Genomic DNA, 21,197 nt, shown 5'->3' on the forward strand with positions numbered 1-21,197 from the left:
GGGATCACTAAATCGTACACCTGAAACTTACATAACATTGTACGTCAACTAGACTTCAGTTAAAAAAAAAAAAAAAAAAAAAGCTTGAGAATAGGTGATTTCCTTGGGGCGCCTGGGTGGCGCAGTCGGTTAAGCGTCCGACTTCAGCCAGGTCACGATCTCGCGGTCGGTGAGTTCGAGCCCCGCGTCGGGCTCTGGGCTGATGGCTCAGAGCCTGGAGCCTGTTTCCGATTCTGTGTCTCCCTCTCTCTCTGCCCCTCCCCCGTTCATGCTCTGTCTCTCTCTCTGTCCCAAAAATAAATAAACGTTGAGAACAGGTGATTTCCATTCCCCACAGGGGCAAAAATCATATGGGTGTTCATTTAAGTCCGCATAGGAGGTTTACAACACGAAAATCACAGCGGAGCAATAAAGGAAGATACTAGTTAATAGCAATCCCCTCTAACTGGGCCCAGAAGGGCCGGAACGCGAGGTGAGGTCGGGCTGTGCTGGAAGCTGCTGGAAGCGGCTGGAAGCGGCGGCAGGTTCCTGCCTCACGGGGTGGGCGGGCTGGTACCACCTACCTGCTCAAGCTCGGGAAGCCCGCCCCGCGGGAGGTCAGGCCTGCCTGTCGCGGGGGCGGGGCCTCAGGAGCCTTGGGCCCGGGGAGCTAGTTGCGGGAACGCAAGTCCCGGAGTCCAGAAGCCGAGGAGACAGTGAGTGTGCTGCCCTTCGCCTCCCGTGCCCCCGTGCCCCTGAATCACTACCCCCTGCCAATCACCACCGCCAGCGTGCCCCTTAACCACCCCTCTATCTTCGCGTGCCCCTTTCCCCTTGCAGGTGCTCAGCACCTTCGCCTTTCAGCTTCCTTCCCTCCCCCCCGTTTCTGTCAGTGGCCGCCCCTCGAGACGCTGAGATCCGGAAGGACGTGCAGGTGCCAGCAAGAAGGACCTGGAATGGCCAAGAAGGAGCCTCGGCTGAGTGGGAGCACTAGGCCTTTGGAAGCCCAGCCCGGCCTGTGCCCTTGCCCTCCCCTCCCCCCTCCAACCCCAGGACCAGGGAGGGGCAGGGGGAGGGTGCAGGGCAGAGTCTGAGCTTAGAGCTTTGCAGGGAGCAAGCCTAGCCAGGCCTGAATGTGTGGAGATGGGGGTGGTGGGCATGGGAGCCGTTACCCTGCGCTCACCAGCTCCGGCTCTTCTCTCTCCCCACCCCCACCCGCCCTTGCCCCCTGGTCAGACCTACTATGGGCAGGTGCTGAAGAAATCAGCGGACCTCCAGACCAATGCCTGTGTCACGGCAGCCAGGCCGGTCCCCAAGCACATCCGGGAAGCCTTGAATAATGTACACGAAGAAGTAGCCCTGAGGTAGAGTGCCCTGGGCTGCCCCCGCCCGCTAAAGACTTTAGACAGCAGCTTTTTCAAAAGAGAGTTGATACGGTCCCTAGGGAATTGATCCGTTTCCTCCAATCCATCCAGTTTGCCTTGTCTATCATAAAGCTGGTAAAGTACAGCACTGATCATCTTACCAGCTCTGTTTAAGAAATTCCAATGACCCGCCCCCTTCACTCCCACCCACCTTTACTCAGGATACATTTATACACGTTGGACCTGACATTCAAGGCTGTCAGGTTTGGCCCTCCCTAACCAACCCCATCCCTCTGATGCACGACACTACTGTAGCCAGACCTTTCCCTTCCTCCTGCCCCGCATGCCGTTGTTGATCTGGAATGCCTTCCTTCCCCTTTCTCCTTTCCGAATCCTGCCCTTCCAACACTTCCCTGATGTCCTACCTACTTTGTGAAGCCTTCTCCAATCCTCGAGCCCCGTCTTCCCTAAGCCACTAGAGCACTTACTGCCTGTGCCACTCCATTTGTCAATAAATCATGGGAAATGTTTTCTGTGCTCATGTTTTACCTCCCCAGTTAAATACCCCTAGGGGACAGAAATCTTGTGTTACATTTCTTCTCCGTGCCTAGCCCAGTTCTGGACCTGTAGTAAATGTTCAGCGAACGCCTAACTAAATGTTTTTATTCCACAGTTACTGTAAATGGCTTGTCTTGCCATGTATCTGGTACATGCCTTGTCTTGTCTTGTACCTGGTACAGTGCCCGACAATATAATGGTAAACAAAGCAGAGAGAGTCCCAGTGTCCATGGAGCTTCCGGTTTAATGGGGGAAACTAAACACCTAAATAGAAATCTGGTGAATGATGGAAGGAAGGAGGGACAGAAAGGAAGGATGGAGGTCAGAAGGACGTGGGGGGAATCTGTATGTAGTTTCTGTTTCCCAGGTATTATGGCTGTGGTCTGGTCATCCCCGAGCATCTGGAAAACTGCTGGATTTTGGACCTGGGCAGTGGAAGTGGCCGAGATTGCTATGCGCTTAGTCAGCTGGTTGGTGAGATGGGACATGTCACTGGAATAGACATGACAGAGAGTCAGGTGAGGCAGTGGTTTGGAGGACAAGGAGGAAAAACTTCTCACAGGCATTCTTTTAGAGATAGAGCTGTTTCCGTTGTGGCTCTTCAAGGATAATCTAAGAAGGCTGCTAAATGCGATGCTCATTTGTGCCAGTATGCCTCCTGCCCCGAGAGCTGAGAACTTTGACAATTAGGGGCTCTTCTGGGAGAACAGAGTCAGGGGTTTGGCCTGATCCATGTATTTCCTGATGACCCAACAGAGTCCGATTTTTCCCTTCCTTCTACTATCTATCTTGAAAGGATTTCTTATTGAGTGAAGAGTTCGTTCAGTGCCTGGCTGGCTCAGTTGGTGAAGCATGTGACTCTTGATCTCAGGGTCATGAGTTCAAGCCCCATGTTGGGTGTGGAGCCTACTGAATTAAAGAAAAATCCATGTATTGAGCAGGGAGTTTGTGCTCTCTTGAGTTATCCCAGGCTGTAATATATACTACATGCCCAGAGAAATAGTGAACATTTCCCCAAAATAGTCTCGGGTAAGTATATTCCATGAGTAGCAGGAAACTTATAATAAAAAAGTAGTATATTTAAAAAAAATGATTATCAAATTCACATATGCTTTTTTGGGTTTTGTTTTATTAGGTAGAAGTGGCTAAAAAGTATATTGAATATCACATGGAAAAATATGGCTTCCAGACCCCCAACGTGACTTTTCATCGTGGCTACATAGAGAAGTTGGAGGAGACTGGAATCAAGAATGAGAGTTATGATATTGTTATGTGGGTCTCTACATAACTATAGCTTTTGTGACTATAGCTCATTTCCTACTGAACACAGATGTCACTACCTTTTGCTGAACTTCTCTCATTTAAGGTGTTAAACTAAACGTAGCCTGACTTCACAAAGGGAGGGAGCTGCCCTCAGGCGCTTGTGGTCCACTGGCCTCAGAAGGCACTAGCCCAGGAGAGAACTGATTTTAAACTTAACCGTGAACCCAATGAGCCCAAAAGACCAGCAGGACCACTGAGTCTGCATATACAATACACACTGACCCGTTACCTTTAGTATTATTGTCACACCAAGGTGTAGGGATCTGCATTTCCCCTTTTCCTTTGAGGTTTTGTCAAATCATGCCCACGTGACACGCCTGACCAAGCTGCTTTTGAGGAATTTCGCCTATTTCCACGTGGCATAAGGAACACATTGTGCAGCAGGCGTCTGGTCCCAGGTTTCATGCTGTTGCAAGGTGACCACGAGGGCAGAAACAAATCAGCACGCCTGCCTTCTTTTCCTGCACCCTCAAGTTTGCTAACAATTTACTGTGCTTTTTTTTTTAATTTTTTTTTCAACGTTTATTTATTTTTGGGACAGAGAGAGACAGAGCATGAATGGGGGAGGCGCAGAGAGAGAGGGAGACACAGAATCGGAAACAGGCTCCAGGCTCTGAGCCATCAGCCCAGAGCCTGACGCGGGGCTCGAACTCACGGACCGCGAGATCGTGACCTGGCTGAAGTCGGATGCTTAACCGCCTGGGCCACCCAGGCGCCCCTACTGTGCTTTTAAACACTGTCTATCTCCTTTAACTTGGGGGGCAAAGTTGAGTGTGGGGAAGAGAGGAGGGAGGCAGGAAGAATGAGGTAGCTTTGAGAAAACAATGAAGGACATCTTCAGGGACTGAAGGATTTGAAGAGCTCTGGGTAGTGTGCAAATTTGCCTGACAGTCCATCTGTTCTTTTTTAGATCAAATTGTGTCATTAACCTTGTGCCTGATAAGCAGCAAGTGCTACAGGAGGTACACCGAGTGCTGAAGGTGAGGGAAGGCCGGGACAAGTGGGCTTTCCGTGCCAGTAAGAGCAGTGGGGCCTGTCCTATTCTTGCTCCCTTGAGCTGAGAGCTCGAACTCTTGTCATTTATTCCCTAAATCACAAAGGGGGGGGCGCCTGGGGTGGATCAGTCGGTTAAGCGTCCGACTTCGGCTCAGGTCATGATCTCACGGTTCGTGAGTTCGAGCCCCGCACTGGGCTCTGTGCTGACAGCTCAGAGCCTGGAGCCTGCTTCCGATTCTGGGTCTCCCTCTGTCGCTGCCTCTCTCTTTCTCTTTCTCAAAAATAAATAAAATATTAAAAAATTTTGCAAAAAGGGATGGCCAAAGGGGTGTGGCAAGAATACCCTAGACATGGATTCTTTTTCCTCTCACATTGTAAATGGTCATAAATCTGAGAGTCGTGGTAGTCATTGAACATGTTAAAATATTTGCCTTATTGCTGTCTCTCCTCCTGTTCTCTGCTGTACATGCTCCTGGAATGGCATCTGTAGAACCTGCAGGAACTTTGGGACTGACTACTAAAGGCTGCCATGAATATATTCTTCTAGCTTGTATAGTGTTTCTCACAGCTGCTTATTTTGTCTCTGTCAGGATTCTAGATCTTCAGGAAGTTAAAGAAGGTAGAACTTTTAAATTAACTATTTTCTAAAAGGCGAACTTGCTGGAGCTCCATACCTTCCATATATATCATGAGACGTGTATCTTCATGATAGAAGATACGAGATTCTGAGATTTGGGGGTTCTAGGGCTGTCGGAGAGATCAAACAAGAATATCTATGTAAAAATGATTTAATAATGTCTTAATTGACATACCATCTTATAGACCAGCTTACTATCTTCACCAAGATGTACTTCTAAAAATTTTTTTTTTTTTCAACGTTTATTTATTTTTGGGACAGAGAGAGACAGAGCATGAATGGGGGAGGGGCAGAGAGAGAGGGAGACACAGAATCGGAAACAGGCTCCAGGCTCTGAGCCATCAGCCCAGAGCCCGACGCGGGGCTCGAACCCACGGACCGCGAGATCGTGACCTGGCTGAAGTCGGACGCTTAACCGACTGCGCCATCCAGGCGCCCCCACCAAGATGTACTTCTAAAAGGTGGAGACATTACTGTTCAATCTAGACTCTAAGCCCTTGAGATTAGCTAAATACAATCTCAAAATTCCTAATCACTCATATGTCTGAGATTTTAAGGACAATATTTTAAAAATATAGTGTATTATTGGGGCACCTGGGTGGCTCAGTCAGTTAAGCGACCGACTTCAGCTCGGTCATGACCTCGCGGTTCATGAGTTCCAGCCCCGCGTCGGGCTCTGTGCTGACAGTTCAGAGCCTGAAGCCTGCTTCGGATTCTGTGTCTCCCTCTCTCTCTGTTCCTCCCCCACTCACGTGCTCTCTGTCTCTCTCTCAAAAATCAACAAACATTTAAAAACATGAAAGAAATTTAAAAAAATATAGTGTATTATTACATCACAAAAGTTAAATAATTTTTAGAAGAATTTAGGAATACCATTTATTTCCACTAGTTATACACCTACTTGGGACTGCGTTTGGTTCAGACTGGCAAAAATTCTAAGTAACTTGAGTCTCTTTGTTTAGGAGAGAAACACTCTTGGAAAGTCATTTTATTACCTGATGGTTAGGGCGCTGGAAAAAAATCTTGGCATGCGGTTACTGCTTGCGACTAGGGAGGCAGCTGTGATTTGTTAGTTCTGTTGGTTTTTAAAATTGATTTTATCTCCTCATTCCTTTCTTTGCTATCTGGGACTAATGTCATCTTTAACCTTGTTTGGACTAATACTGCTGTTTCAGCATGGAGGGGAGCTGTATTTCAGTGACATCTATGCTAGCCTTGAATTGCCAGAAGAAATCAGGACACGCCGAGTTTTGTGGGGTAGGTGTTGCTTTGTTTTGTTTTACAGCAGATACTTGTTCAGGTACAGAGCTCCGGTCTGCTAATATCCAGTATGAGGCTTTGTGACATGGGAACACGTGGGATTAGGCTTATGTTTTCTTCCACTTCTGCCATTCCAGAGTGGTATGACCTTGGACAATTTAATTAGTCCCTTGGAGTCATTGTTTTCCAAATTGTAAAATGTAGATAATAATATAATCTGCCTTATTGGGCTGTTACGAAGATTAAATGAGATAGTGGATATGAAAAGGACTTTCAAAACTGTAGCACGGAAATGAGGGCAACCGTTCTGGAACCGAAGCCCCCTCAACCGCCTTCTGTCCGCATCGTTATTGTGTTGTTTATTTCCTCACTGTCATTTTAACAGAGTCTCTGGAAGTTGAAGGAGATGAAGGCATGCGTGTGGTCAATCTGACTATGAAATCAAAAGTTCTTGCTTTTAGGGGAGCCTGGCTGGCTCAGTCGGTAGAGCCTTAGACTCTTGAGCTCCGGGGTTGTGAGTTCAAGCCCCACATCGGGCTCGCTGCTGTCAGCCCAGAGCCCGCTTTGGATCCTCTGTCCCCTTCTCTCTCTCTGCCCCTCCCCTCGACTCTCTCTCTCTCTTGAAACAGATAAACTTAAAAAGATAAATTACGTTAACTTTTTTCTTGTCATACAGTAATAAGTGAATCTTGTTAAAACTTTGGAAAACACAAAAAGAAAAAGGAAAAAAATACTACTTATCATGTAACTTAGTAATAACCTCTTTAACATTTTAGTATACATCTTTTTAGGATATGTGTTTGTGTGTATGTGTGTGTAATAAAATAAAATTGGGAACATGCTGTATATAGAATTTAGTATTATAATTTTATTTAGCATGTTTCCTAAGCCCAAGATTTTTAAAAATGTATTTTAAATGTCTGTATTATATAACTGTAGTATATAGCTGTACCGTACTTTATTTGACCATTTCTCTCTTTTTTTTTTTTTTTTAATTTTTTTTTTCAACGTTTATTTATTTTTGGGACAGAGAGAGACAGAGCATGAATGGGGGAGGGGCAGAGAGAGAGGGAGACACAGAACCCGAAACAGGCTCCAGGCTCTGAGCCATCAGCCCAGAGCCCGACGCGGGGCTCGAACTCACGGACCGCGAGATCGTGACCTGGCTGAAGTCGGACGCTTAACCAACTGCGCCACCCAGGCGCCCCTATTTGACCATTTCTCTATGGGTAGTCACTTGGATTGTTTCTGATTTGTTGATGTAATAAATTTAAAAATTAGTATGAATATTAGTAGTAGTTATTGTCTAGTAGCAGATCATTATGATAATCTGGAGCTAAAAGGCAATTTTGTAAATTATCTCTTATATGTTTTTTACTCACATAGTGCTTTTCAGATTGTGACCTACTCAATCCCAAAATAGGATTGCAGCTGGGTGGAACTAGCCCATTAGTGACTGTCTTGAAGAATGGTTCCCAGAGGCCATTAGCTAATATATTCGATTTTGATTGTGACTTTAAGATCTTGGGGGAACAGTCAGGACCTTCTTCTATTTCTAGGCCCTATGTTTTAACAAGCACCATATCCTCATCAGTTTGACAGAAGAGTAATTTCCTGAACACCTAGTTGTTTGAGTTGGTATGTGATTTTTCTTTGTTTTTAGGTGAGTGCCTGGGTGGTGCTTTGTACTGGAAGGACCTTGCCATCCTTGCCCAGAAAATTGGTTTCTGCCGCCCACGTTTGGTCAGTGCCAACCTCATTACAGTTCAAAACGAGGAACTAGAAAGAGTGATCGGTAAGAAAGAGCGGGGGTGGGGGTGGGGGAGGGGACGTTAAAACTGCTCCCTAAATGGTTCAGATGTGGTGATTAGGAAGTGTGTAGTGAGTGAGCCCCATTGAGATAGACTTTGGATCATCCGGAAACCTCCATCTTGTCTTCTGCTTAACAGCAACCTCCAAAGTTTGGTATAAAGCACTTCGAAGTTATTCAGTAAATAAAGTGAACTCGCCAGAAAGATAACTCATGGCATGCAAAGAAGAAAATCGCCTTGATAATATATATGCTCTTCATCTGCTAAGCAAACCAATAGCCATTTGGGTGCTGGAGCTGAATCATGGGTAAATTCTGTTTCAGGTGACTGTCGTTTTGTTTCTGCAACATTTCGCCTCTTCAAACTCCCTAAGACAGGACCAGCCGAAAGATGCCAAGTTATTTACAATGGAGGAATCACCGGACACGAAAAAGAACTACTATTTGATGCAAATTTCACGTTTAAGGTAAATAAAATTTTCTGTACTTTGGGTATTCTTTCTATTCTTACCCTTGATCTAGGTACTTTTTCTTTCTTTTTTTTATTAAAAAAATTTTTTTTTAGTTTATTTATTTATTTTGAGAAAGACAGAGACAGTACATTGGGGGAAGGGCAGCTAGGGAGGGAGAGAGAGAATCCCAAGCAGGCTCTGTGCTGCCAGCACAGAGCCCAGTGTGGGGCTCGAACCCAAGAAGCTGCGAGATCATGACCTGAGCCAAAGTCAAGAATCGGACGCTGAACCCAGGTGCCTTGGGAATCCAGGTACTTTTCTTAATTTTGCATTGCTTCTCAGTTTTCTGGTATTGGGGTGTGTGTGTGTGTGTGTGTGTGTGTGTGTGTGTGTGTATGCTTTCACTGAACCATTAAAAGTAAGTTGCAGAGGCGCCTGGATGGTTTGTCAGTTAAGCATCTAACTCATAATTTCAGCTCAGGTCATGGTCTCATTGTGATGGGATCAAGCCCTGCATCGGGCTCCACGCTGACAGCCAGAACCTGCTTGGAATTCATTCTCTCTCTCTCTCTCTCTCTCTCTCCAAATAAATAAACTTTAAAAAAACAAAGTAAGCTGCGGACATTGTGACATTTTACCCTAAAATATTTCAGCATGCATCTCCTAAGAATAAAATATTCTCCTGTATAACCACAGTATCTCTATCACACCTAAGAAAAGTCTTTTCTTAAATGGGAAATGGATGGAAAGTATGGGAAGCATCCTTCAGACATCAGATTAATGGAATTATAGAGAAACAATGGAAAAGGATGGACAATTATAGAGAGAAGGATGGAAAAGAATAGGAGTTGCACAACAGTGCAACAACATTTCAGTTGTTCACTTGTATCATAGAATCAAGGAACTGTTAGTATTTAATGACAACATATTGATATTAATACTACTCTTTGGGGGCGCCTGGGTGGCTCAGTTGGTTGAGCGTCTGACTTCGGCTCAGGTCATGATCTCTCGGTCCGTGGGTTCGAGCCCCGCATCAGGCTCTGTGCTGACAGCTCGGAGCCTGGAGCCTGCTTCGGATTCTGTGTCTCCCTCTCTCTGACCCTCCCCTGTTCATGCTCTGTCTCTCCCTGTCTCAAAAATAAATAAAACATTAAAAAAAATTAAAAAAACATTAAAAAAATACTACTCTTTGCAGAATAGGCTTTATTTCCTCAAAATGGAAAAGTATAGGCTTTGGAATCAGATACCTGGGTTCAAATTCTGGCTCTATTATTTATTACTTGGGTAAACTTGAATAAGTCCTTCTTTGAGATATAGTTGGCTCCACTGCAAGAGTGGTGGTAATAATACCTACTGTGTAGAATTTCTGTGAAAGTAACAATAATATAGGTGTGCCTGGCTGGCTCAGTCAGTAGAGCGTGCGATTCTTGATCTCGGGGTTGTAAGTTCGATCCCCATGTTAGGTGTAGAGATTACTTAAAAAAAATAGAATCTTAAAACTCAGTAAAGACAAGATAGACAATATTCATTCCAAAGGTAGAAGGGTTTACTGTTTTCCACCTCTATTTTTTTTTTTTTTTTGGTCCAAAAAGATTTCTTAATTTCCCCCTGGTACTTTCTCACCAATGCTTTCTCACCGATCCACTGCGCCTTAATGTACTGCCTGCTCCTTAGAGCCACAGAATCAAAGTGGGAAGGACCTTTGAACTCATCACTCTGATACAGTGCCTCTCAAAAAAAAAAAAAAAAAAAAAAAAAGAGTTTTAATAGCAGAATTATTTTTTAAAGCTAAATCTTCTTTAAAACACCAATAGTTAACCATGCGTCAGACATTGCTTTATATAACCCCAGTATATGAAGGGGTAAAAGCAGAGTTTATCTGAAGGGAAGGGTTAGGTAACCCAGAATCTCCTGGTTCCCAAGGCATGAGCCCTTTATACACCTCCCGGGCGCCCTCGGACACACAGAAAAACACGTTAAGAACTGTTTTTTAATTTAAAACTTTATTTTAAACAGTTCTTTTTTTTTTTTTTTTCAACGTTTATTTATTTTTGGGACAGAGAGAGACAGAGCATGAATGGGGGGAGGGGCAGAGAGAGAGGGAGACACAGAATCGGAAACAGGCTCCAGGCTCCGAGCCATCAGCCCAGAGCCCGACGCGGGGCTCGAACTCACGGACCGCGAGATCGTGACCTGGCTGAAGTCGGACGCTCAGCCGACTGTGCCACCCAGGCGCCCCTAAAACTTTATTTTAATGATGAATAAGGTGAAGCTCAGATAAGAGTGGTTTTCTACATCTGTCTCTGGAGAGACTGGCAACTGGAGCAATGAGTGTCTTTTTTTTTTTTTTTTTTTGCTTTGCCACCAAACAAAAACTGATTATGACACTGGTCAGTTCCATTTTGAAATAAGCATGAAACTCGCAGCAGGGTCTGAACATAAGAGAAAATCATATTATAAGGTATAGTATTTCATCCTAAAAGGCCACTCCTCAGTAAAACGTTTGTGTATTTTTTCTTTTATTGAGATTAAAGTGGCATATCTTAATATGCGTTTTTTGGGGCGCCTGGGTGGCTTAGTCGGTTAGCGTCCGACTTCGGCTCAGGTCATGATCTCGCGGTCCGTGAGTTCGAGCCCCGCGACGGGCTCTGTGCTGACAGCTCAGAGCCTGGAGCCTGTTTCAGATTCTGTGTCTCCCTCTCTCTCTGACCCACCCCCGTTCATGCTCTGTCTCTCTCTGTCTCAAAAATAAATAAACGTTAAAAAAAAATGCGGTTTTTTTCCTGCTACCCTTCAGGAGGGTGAAATTGTCGAAGTGGATGAAGAAACAGCAGCTATCCTGAAGAATTCACGATTTGCCCAAGATTTTCTGATCAGACCAATTGGAGAGAAGCTGTCAACATGTAGAGGGTGTTCTGCATTAGAATCAAAGGTTCGTTTGACTTTCAATCCCTACCCTCAAACGGAACAATTAAAAAAAATTATGCTTGCCACAGGCTACTGAAACAAGAAACAAATCATTATTCTTTTAGTTGGCCACTATAATGTTTATTTATTTTTGAGAGAGAGAGAGACAAAGCACGAGTGGGGGAGGGGCAGAGAGAGAGAGGGAGACACAGAATCCCAAGCAGGCTTCAGGCTCTGAGCTGTCAGCACAGAGCCTGATGCGGGGCTCCAACCCACGAACAGTGAGATCATGACCTGAGCCAAAGTCGGATGCTTAACCGACTAGCCACGCAGGTGCCCCTTAGTTGGCCACTATAAATCATTTCTAGCATATTTGTATCTACAAAATGATTTGAATTAATTTCATAACTTTATTTTTCCAATCCAGACAGTAAGTCAGAGACTCTTAACCCGGTGCCCCCATGAATGGACTTAAGGGCATCCATGAACCCCTTAAAATTATAGGCATGTATGTGTATTTTTCTCAAGAAAGGGTCTATTACTTTCATCAGATTCTCAAAGGAGTCCAGATACAAAAAAGATTAAGAGCTACCTTGGAAAATATTATTCAAATATTCAAATATTTGTAAGTCTTCATGAGATCGTCAAAATGCCCTACAGAAAGACTGTACCCGTCTACGTGCCTACCTCCAATGCATGAGAATACCTTTTCCCTGCCCTCTTACTAATGTTAGGTATTTTTTTTTTAATCTTTGCTTGTCTGATGGGCAAAAAATAATTTGTTGTTTTATTTTGCATATATTGAACCTTCTGGTATATTTACTGGCCATTTATGTTTCATCCGTTGTGAACTTCCTCTGTAATTCCTTGAACCTTCTGCTGTTAGAGTGGTATTTGCCTTTTCTTACTGTTCTGTAACAGACCATCTATTATATGCTGGAAATACTTTTTCTCAGCATGCCATTTATCTTTTTATTTGCTTATTTTTCCTGAACAGACATTTTCAATTGTTTTTAAAGTTTTATTTTTTTATTTTATTTTTTTTTCAACGTTTATTTATTTTTAGGACAGAGAGAGACAGAGCATGAACGGGCGAGGGGCAGAGAGAGAGGGAGACACAGAATCGGAAACAGGCTCCAGGCTCTGAGCCATCAGCCCAGAGCCCGACGCGGGGCTCGAACTCACGGACCGCGAGATCGTGACCTGGCTGAAGTCGGACGCTTAACCGACTGCGCCACCCAGGCGCCCCTAAAGTTTTATTTATTTTGAGAATAGAGCATGAGCAGGGGAAGAGCAGGGAGAGAGGGAGAGAGAGACAATCCCAAGCAGGGTTCACGCTGTCAGTACAGAGCCCGATGTGAGGCTCAAACTCATGAATGGTGAGATCATGACCTGAGCCTAAGTCAGATGTTAAACCAACTGAGCCACCCAGGCACCCGGCATTTTCAATTTTTATGTACTCATTTCCCTTATGATTTCTGTCTCTTATGTTATGCTTATAAAGACCTCCATGTGAATATTATAAATTTACCTATATTGTCTTTTATTTTTTTTAAAGTTTATTTATTTTGAGAGAGACAGAGACAGCGTGAATGGAGAAGGGGCAAAGAGAGAGGGACAGAGACAGAATCCCAAGCAGTCTCCCCACTGCCAGTGCAGAGCCTGATGCGGGGCTTAAACTCATCAAACTGCAAAATCATGATCCGAGCTGAAACCGAGTTGGACGCTCAACCAACTGAGCCACCCAGACACCCCATTCTTTCCATTTTCATTTTAATGTTTAATTTTTAAAAATTTTATGTTTTTCAAGATTTTCTTTTTCAGTCATCTCCACACTTAATGTGGGGCTCGAACTTACAACCTCAAGATCAAGAGTCTCGTGCTCTACCAACTAAGACAGCCGGGGACCCCACCTATATTTTCTTTTAGTACTGGAGAAATTTTGAGGCAAAATTCATATAACATAAAATTCACTATTTTGACCACTCTAACGGGTACAACTTAGTAACTTTTAGTACACTTACAAGGTTGTGCAGCCATGACAACTATCTAGTTCCGGAAAACTTTCATCACCCCAGAAAGAAATCCTATACCCATTCAGCAGTCATTCTGCAGTCTCCCCTCTTCCCAGCCTTCTGCAATAACTAGTCTGCTCTCTCTCTCTGGATTTGCCTATTGTAGACATCTTCTATTCATGGGATCATACTGTACGTGGCCTTTTGCGTCTAGATTCTTTAACATAACATAATTTTAAGGTTTCCTTCTTGCAAGGTTTGTCCATGTATCAGTACTTCATTCCTTTTTGTGTCTGGATCATGTTTCGTTGCATGGATATAACATATTTTATGTATCTATTCAGTTGATAGATGCCTAGGTTGTCTCTGCTTTTGGCTATTAGGAGTAACGTTGCTGTGAACACGAATGGACACGTGCCTTGTGTACTTGTTGAAGTACTTGTTTTTAATTCCTTTGGGTCTATACCTAGTAGTGGGATTGTTGCGTTGTATGGTAGTTCTGCATTTAACGTCTTCAAGCCCCATGAAACTGTTTTCCACAGTGGCTACATCATTTTAAATTCCTACCAGCAACGTACAGGATCCCAGTTTCTCTACATCTTTGCCAGCACTTTGTTATTTTCTGTTTAGTTGGGTTTTTTTTTTTTGTTTTTTTGTTTTTTTGTTTTTTAAGTAGGCTGCACACTCAGTGTGGAGTCCAATGTGGGGCTTGAACTCTACAACCTTACGATCAAGACTCCAGCTGAGATAAAGAGAGAGACGCCTAAATGACTGAGCCACCCAGGCACCCTTGTTTAGTTTTGGTTGTAGTTGTCCTAGTCAATGTGAAATGGTAGTTCATTGTGGTTTGGATTTTCATTTCCCTAAGGACTAGTGAGGCTAAGCATCCTCTCATGTGTTTGTTGACTATTTGTGCATTTTCTCGGGGGACATGTCTATTCAAATCCTTTTCCTATTTTTATTTTTTATTATTAAAAAATTTTTTTTTAAATTTAACTCCAAGTTAGTTAACATATGGTGTAATAATTATCTCAGGAGTCGAATTTAGTGATTCATCACTTACCTTTAACACCCAGTGCTTATGCCAACAAGTGCCCTCTTTAATGCCCATCACCCATTTAGCCCATCCCCCCTCCAACACCCTGCCAGCTACCCTCAGTTTGTTCTCTGTATTTAAGAGCCTCTCATAGTTTGCCTCCCTCTCAGTTTTTATCTTATTTTTACCTTCCTTCCCTTATGTTCATCTGTTTTGTTTCTTAAATTCCACGTATGAGTGAAATGATATATTTGTCCTTCTCTGACTTATTTCACTCAGCATAATACACTCTAGTTCCATCCACATTGTTGCAAATCCTTTGCCCATTTTTAAATTGGGTTGTCTTTTTATTGTAGAGTTGTAGGAGTTCTTTATCTCTTCTGGATACTAGACTCTTACCAGATATATTTTTGCAAAACTTTCTCACATTCTGTGTGTGTCCTTTCACTCTCTTGATAGTGTCCTTTGATGCACAAAAGTTTTTAATTTTGGTGAAGTTCAACTTTTCTTTTTTTCTTTTTTGATTGCTTGTGCTTTGGGTGTCAGTGCTAAGAAGAATCCACTGCTTAATCCAAAGTCATGAAGATTCTTCTAGTACTCTCATGGCTTTGCTTCTCACATTAAAAATTTTAAACCACTGGAGATGATTTCAGCCTAAATATTGAGGTACAGTGTGGCTATTTTCCCAAATTTTAACTAGTTCAAAATTTCCTATCCATTTATTAAATCAATTCTCCTCTGTTTTGAAAAGCTAATTTTTATCATATCTCAATTTCTTGAATGTATATTTGAGCCAATATACCACTATTTTCTAAAATGACATTTTCTAAAATACTTTAGATTCATTTTTGGAATTATTCTAGTATCTGAAATATTGGTATAGTATTTTCTTTTTTTTTAATGTTTTTATTTATTTTTGAGAGAGAGAGAAAGTGACAGAGCAAGTGGGGGTGGGACAAAGAGAGAGCGGGACAGAGGATCTGAAGCAGGCTCTGAGTTGCCAGCACAGAGCTCAAACTCAAGAGTGGTGAGATCATGACCTGAGCCAAAGTCGGACGCTCAACCGACTAAGCCAACCAGGCACCCCTGATACAGCATTTTCTCAAGCATTTTATCAGTATTTATCTCATGTCATTTCTACAACTACCCTATGAAGAAGACACATAGGTAGTTATGATAGACAATAGCATCCCTTTTTGCCTTTCTCTTTTATATATTTAATCCTTTCCCCCATTCATGCTATCACAATTATTTTTTTTTTTTTTTTAACGTTTATTTATTTTGGGACAGAGAGAGACAGAGCATGAACGGGGGAGGGGCAGAGAGAGAGGGAGACACAGAATCGGAAACAGGCTCCAGGCTCTGAGCCATCAGCCCAGAGCCTGACGCGGGGCTCGAACTCACGCACCGCGAGATCGTGACCTGGCTGAAGTCGGACGCTTAACCGACTGCGCCACCCAGGCGCCCCAACACAATTATTTTTTATATCAATTATTAATTTATAATATTGTATTGTTTAGAACAGGCTTTGTGATGGATTCCAAGTCTCTCTTTTTTTTTTTTAATTTTTTTAACGTTTTTTAATTTATTTTTGAGACAGAGAGAGACAGAGCATGAACGGGGGAGGGGCAGAGAGAGAGGGAGACACAGAATCGGAAGCAGGCTCCAGGCTCTGAGCCATCAGCCCAGAGCCCGACGCGGGGCTCGAACTCACGGACCGCGAGATCGTGACCTGAGATGAAGTCGGACGCCCAACCGACTGAGCCACCCAGGCGCCCCTCTTTTTTTTTTTTTTTTTTTTTTTATTGTTTATTTATTTTTGAGAGAGAGAGAGCCAGAATGTGAACCGGTGAGGGGCAGAGAGAGAGGGAGACACAGAATTCAAAGCAAGCTCCAGGCTCCGAGCTGTCAGCACAGAGCCCAACGCGGGGCTCGAACCCACAGACTGCGAGCCAAAGTTGGACGCTTAACCAACTGAACCACCCCAAGTCCCCTCAAGTCTCTTTCGGCTGATAGAACTTCTAACATTCACCAGAGTATTATCAGTGATGCATCTCAAGGCACTGAATGTTGGAATCCCAAAGAAATAAGATACTGATATTTATGCAAGGATAGAGGCAGAGCGTGGGGTGTAAGGACACAGGCCTTGGAGTCAGATAGATAAGGTTCAGACCTTGGCTCTGCCATGCATATGTGATCTTGGGCATGTTACCAAACTTCCCTACATCTTCAGTTTCGTGTGTAATAGGAAGGCAATAATCACTTCTTTCCCTCAGGATGTGAGGCTCAATTGGAATGATATATGTAAAATGTTAGCCTGATGCCTGGCACATAATACATACTCAAGAAATAGTTACAGATTTGTGCTAATTAAGATTCTTGGTCACTTCGAACTGTGTTCTAGGATTTATCATTCTCCCACAGACCCTTTCTCCCCTGGCCCAGAAATTTTTGAATCTTTTGCCTTGAAATTTTACTTTCTCTTGCTTGTATTTTGTAGTAATTTTGGATACATTGAGGATACATTGATGCACCAGTAACTCATGTCTTTTTCTCCTCTTTTTGTTACACTGTAAGCAGTCTTTGTTTTATTTTATTGTCATTGTAAGCAGTCTTGTTTTATTTTATTTTATGAGAGACAGAGAATGAGTGGGGGAGGGGCAGAAGGAGAGGGAGACACAGAATCTGAAGCAGGTTCCAGGCCCTAAGCTATCAGCACAGAGCCCAGGTGGGGATCGAACCCATGAACATGAGATCATGACCTGGGCTGAAGGCGGAGGCTCAACCGACGGAGCCACCCAGGCGCCCCACATTATAAGCAGTCTTTAAGAGCAAAGCTTATTTAGAGATCACTCTCCAAAATGGTAAATTTGTAGTTGGGAAAGTTTAACTGAACCCAAGAGGCAGGAACCCGTGAGCCAAAAACCCTAATCTGTTCTCGTTTGGCCACAATTAGCAGCATGAATCAAGCCCCAGCTAAGTATAGAAGCCACCTCTAGAGCTGGAGTGTGATTTATAGTGTTTGCTTTATTGAATTCTTGAGTACTCTGCTATTGTTACTCTTCTGTTTTTCTAAGAAGATGCCTTTTTGGAAAGTAGAGAAATTTGACTTTGGACTTTTCAGTCCACGTAACCTTTCACAAATGTGTTATTGGTATCTTGAAACGCTTGGGAGCTCACCAATAACAAAACCTTGCTGGTGAGAATCAATATGCATTTTGAAATGTTTTCATCATTCTAATTCTCCTGGAACTTGGCTTCCTGAGTTCTAGCTGTAAAAGCTGTCAGAAGATTACAGTTACAAGTAAAGGGAGCGTTTCCTCCAACCACAGCATTTCCAGTGGACTCGGGCTGTAAAAAAACAAAAACCAAGGGGCGCCTGGGTGGCGCAGTTGGTTAAGCGTCCGACTTCAGCCAGGTCACGATCTCGCGGTCTGTGAGTTCGAGCCCCGCGTCGGGCTCTGGGCTGATGGCTCAGAGCCTGGAGCCTGTTTCCGATTCTGTGTCTCCCTCTCTCTCTGCCCCTCCCCCGTTCATGCTCTGTCTCTCTCTGTCCCAAAAATAAATAAACGTTGAAAAAAAAATTAAAAAAACAAACAAACAAAAAAACCAAAAAGCAAACATGTAGTTAAGCAGGATGGTTTCCACAGAGACCCCTTTCTTCCAGCCTGGCTCTCCTTGACCCTCCTCCTCGTGTGCACACAGGGCGGACAGGAGGCCTCCTGACCTCGGATACCAACCGGAAGGTGCCACGCACTTAAACTGGTTTATCCCAGCTGTCTCCTCTCTCATCTGCCTTATTTCTTTCAGCCTGCTGATGCGCCAAAGTCTTTAGATCACTGCCAAGGTTTTGAAATGGCAATAATTGACAGTGAGGGAAGATTTAAAGAATGAAACAGCTGTGCGTCCTAGAAATATAACCTTGTGCTCTTGGAGGAGGACGTTCATATCTTTTTTATGGAAGACCTTTCTGATAAAACCGGGAGCACAGCACAGGCAGGCCGTGTGTGGGCTGCTGGTACATGCATCTTCCCACCAGCTGCCGCCGTAGGGTAATGGAAGGCACGGCTCCCTACCGAGGATTCTCAGTGATGACTGTTTCTGAGAGCCATTCTTCTTTTTCCTTCGTCCTCTTCCTCCTCTTCTCTTTCCTCCTGCCCTTCCTCCCCCTCCCCCTCCCCCTTCTCTTCTCCTCCCCCTTGTCTTCTCCTCCTCCTTCTCTTCCTTCTTCTTCTTCTCCTTCTTCGTTTTCAATCCCGGCAAGGAAAGTGTGTTTTGCTATGAACAGAATTACATTCGGCACACACACCACAATGTCTCAAATGATGCACGTAGGGTCTGTGCTCTGGACTGTCTCGCGGCAGTTAACGGCAGTGGTGGTAACAGTGTGGACAATGTAGGAATAACACAGAGGAGCTAGTCTTTATTGAACAGGTAACGTGTTCAGGGCACCGTGTCATTTTGTCCTCACAACAACCCTTGGGATCCCCATTTTACAGACGAAGAAACAGACTCAGACTCAGACAGATTAATGTACTAATCCAAGGTCTCATAGCTAGAAAGTGGTGAAGTTGAACCCACGCCCGATTCTAGAGCTGATGTTCTTACCCAGTATGCTGTCCTACCTCTCTCTATTTAGACTTTTCACAGAATCACAGGATGCTGGTGCTGGAAAGGACTGCTTATCAAGGTGTCTCACCTTTTATTTCCTTTGAGTCTTGAGATCGTTTAGGGCTAGGAGCATGCATTAGGAAGTGATATGGATATCACTGTCTCTTATTAGTAGACAGGCTGTGGGGTGGGAAGAAGAAGAGTGGAAACTCATTTCCCTGGGGGGAAAAGGAGGAGAGGTAACTCTTCTGACCAAGAATTCCAGGGCAGCAAGTGGACGTGAGGGACATAGCTTGTCTTCTCCCAGGGTTGGGGATCCCCTGCTGGATGCTGGCTTCCCTGGTAGGGAGCCCAGATCCAGGCAGGCCTCTTCATTCTAGAAAGGTGGAAACTGAGGGCCAGGGAGGCCGAGGCCCTTAGCAAGTTACTTCAGTAAAGGGAGTGGCCCATAAGTCTGTCCTTCATGGATGTAGGGTCTGTGCCTCTCTTGTCCTGTCTCCTATTCACAGGGACCACTGAACAATAGTAAGAGTGTACATTTATGTTTCATGAATGCATTCTTGTTATTTGAGGTGGCTTGTTCATGCTCTGGATTTCCTACCTTTGTGCCTGGTTTTTCTCTGGCCACACTGGTGCTGCTGTTGGAGGCATCTCATTTGGAGGTAAACAGAGCAGAAATAAAGACTTCCATCTTGTCTCCTGAAAATTCCACTCACTCTGCCCTGAGATCTTGCTGGCCGTTGTTGGGCAATCTCAACATCTGGACATCAACAATTGCTAACGGTGACCCTGGCATCTAGGACTTGCCTTCTTGTCTTGCACACGTTTCTGGAAATTACAGTGAGGGAAGGGAAGAAGTTTCAGCATTTCAGGATTCAGTTCCAGAAGGGTGAAAGGCACATACAAATGGGACTCCCATAAAACAAAATTAAGCAAGTGCGACTTTCCTGGTCCCATAGGGACCACCTTTAAGAAGCTTGAGACAAAGCTTACCCTGAAAGGAGTAGTAACTTGACCAGAAGCTTCAGGCCAAGACAGCCACCTTTATAGCTGAATGACTGTTGCTACCCCAAGGATCCCACGGAAGTATAAAATTTTATCTATCTTCTAGCTAAATCAACCTAAGTCAAACTGAAATATTAGTGTTTGGGTACCTCAAAACACCTTTAACTTGTCCTTTCGTTTTGGTTTGCCTTTTGACAGGATATAATCACAGATCCATTCAAGCTTGCAGAAGAGTCTGACTGTACAAAGTCCAGATGTCCCCCTGATGTTGCTGGAAGTTGCTGTGGCACAATTGACAGCTGACCAGAAGACGAGGGCAGGAGGCTAAGGAATGAGTTACATATGTCTTTTAATCTCCTCTTTTCCATAGCACAGACCACAAGAAAGAATAAATGGCAAAAAGCCACTATATTCTAGATCACTGGTAAAAAATAACGGATTATTTTTAGAAGGTATTAATTGAAGGTTTGTAGTAAATGGCCTATAGGCTGGTTAAAGAGTTTTTCCTCTATCTTAGCTAATTCAGAGTTCTGGTGCCACTTAGTGGTCAGATATGGAACTGAGAAGCAGCCTGTAGTCCTGGCCAATGAGCAAGAAAGGCTTCAGAAATAACAGTTGGCAGAGGGTCTCAGGAAGAACATCTTCCTTCTGACCTGCATAGCACCTTTTGGACTTTTACCGTGTTTGCTCATAAAACAAAGCTCCTACTGACATCATGCTAATCACGCCAAAAAATTTGCCAAATCAAATTTGGTAGGAGTGCTCTTGAGATAATGGGTGTTTTAAATCAAACACTTTTTTTTTTTGTTTTTTTGCGCAATGGAATGAAGAAAATAAATGAATAATAAATCTCTTTGACCTCAGTTCATCCTTAAGAATACAAGATAGTAGTGACTATTGGTAACAAATCCTAACCAGATCAGGGAAAGAGTGATAATTAAACAAAAAAAAGTTTATTTTTGAGAGAGAGAGAGAGCACAAGCAGGGGAGGGACAAAGAGAGAGAGGGAGACACAGAATCTGAAGCAGGCTTCAGGCTCTGAGCTGTCAGCATGGAGCCCGACTCGGGGCTCGAACCCACAAACCATGAGTTCGTGAGCTGAACTGAAATCAGACACTCAACCGACTGAGCCACCCAGGCGCCCCAAGAGTGATAATTTTTATTTATTTATTAAAAAAAATTTTTTTTAACGTTTATTTATTTTTGAGACAGAGAGAGACACAGCATGAACGGGGGAGGGGCAG

At 43.8% G+C, this 21,197-nt stretch overlaps 1 protein-coding gene across 3 annotated transcripts; it reads left to right on the plus strand.

Moving 5' to 3' along the window:
• The first annotated feature begins 588 nt into the window (after window positions 1–588).
• AS3MT (arsenite methyltransferase) lies at window positions 589–20,371 on the plus strand. Of its 3 annotated transcripts, XM_045438752.1 has the most exons (11): window positions 589–695; window positions 873–913; window positions 1,216–1,343; window positions 2,269–2,419; window positions 3,037–3,173; window positions 4,135–4,204; window positions 6,033–6,114; window positions 7,781–7,912; window positions 8,252–8,394; window positions 11,177–11,311; window positions 20,152–20,371. In XM_045438752.1, coding segments are annotated over exons 1-11 (1,125 nt in total). In that variant the 5' UTR covers window positions 589–694; the 3' UTR covers window positions 20,257–20,371. The 3 variants fall into 3 exon arrangements, with proteins under 3 accessions (XP_045294708.1, XP_045294706.1, XP_045294707.1); XM_045438750.1 differs by having other exon boundaries at window positions 614–695; window positions 873–1,343; XM_045438751.1 differs by having other exon boundaries at window positions 614–695; window positions 873–1,343; window positions 3,037–3,158.
• The last annotated feature ends 826 nt before the right edge of the window (window positions 20,372–21,197 follow it).

This window comes from Leopardus geoffroyi, chromosome D2, assembly GCF_018350155.1.
Source record: "Leopardus geoffroyi isolate Oge1 chromosome D2, O.geoffroyi_Oge1_pat1.0, whole genome shotgun sequence".
NCBI classification, from domain to species: Eukaryota; Metazoa; Chordata; class Mammalia; order Carnivora; family Felidae; genus Leopardus; species Leopardus geoffroyi.

Bases quoted from the DNA above. Each gene is read 5' to 3' on its own strand.
- AS3MT (XM_045438750.1), top strand. From the start codon at position 1,123: ATGGGGGTGGTGGGCATGGGAGCCGTTACCCTGCGCTCACCAGCTCCG. The intron at 1,344-2,268 runs GTAGAGTGCCCT...TCTGTTTCCCAG, and splicing joins CACGAAGAAGTAGCCCTGAG to GTATTATGGCTGTGGTCTGG. The intron at 4,205-6,032 runs GTGAGGGAAGGC...CTGCTGTTTCAG, and splicing joins AGGTACACCGAGTGCTGAAG to CATGGAGGGGAGCTGTATTT.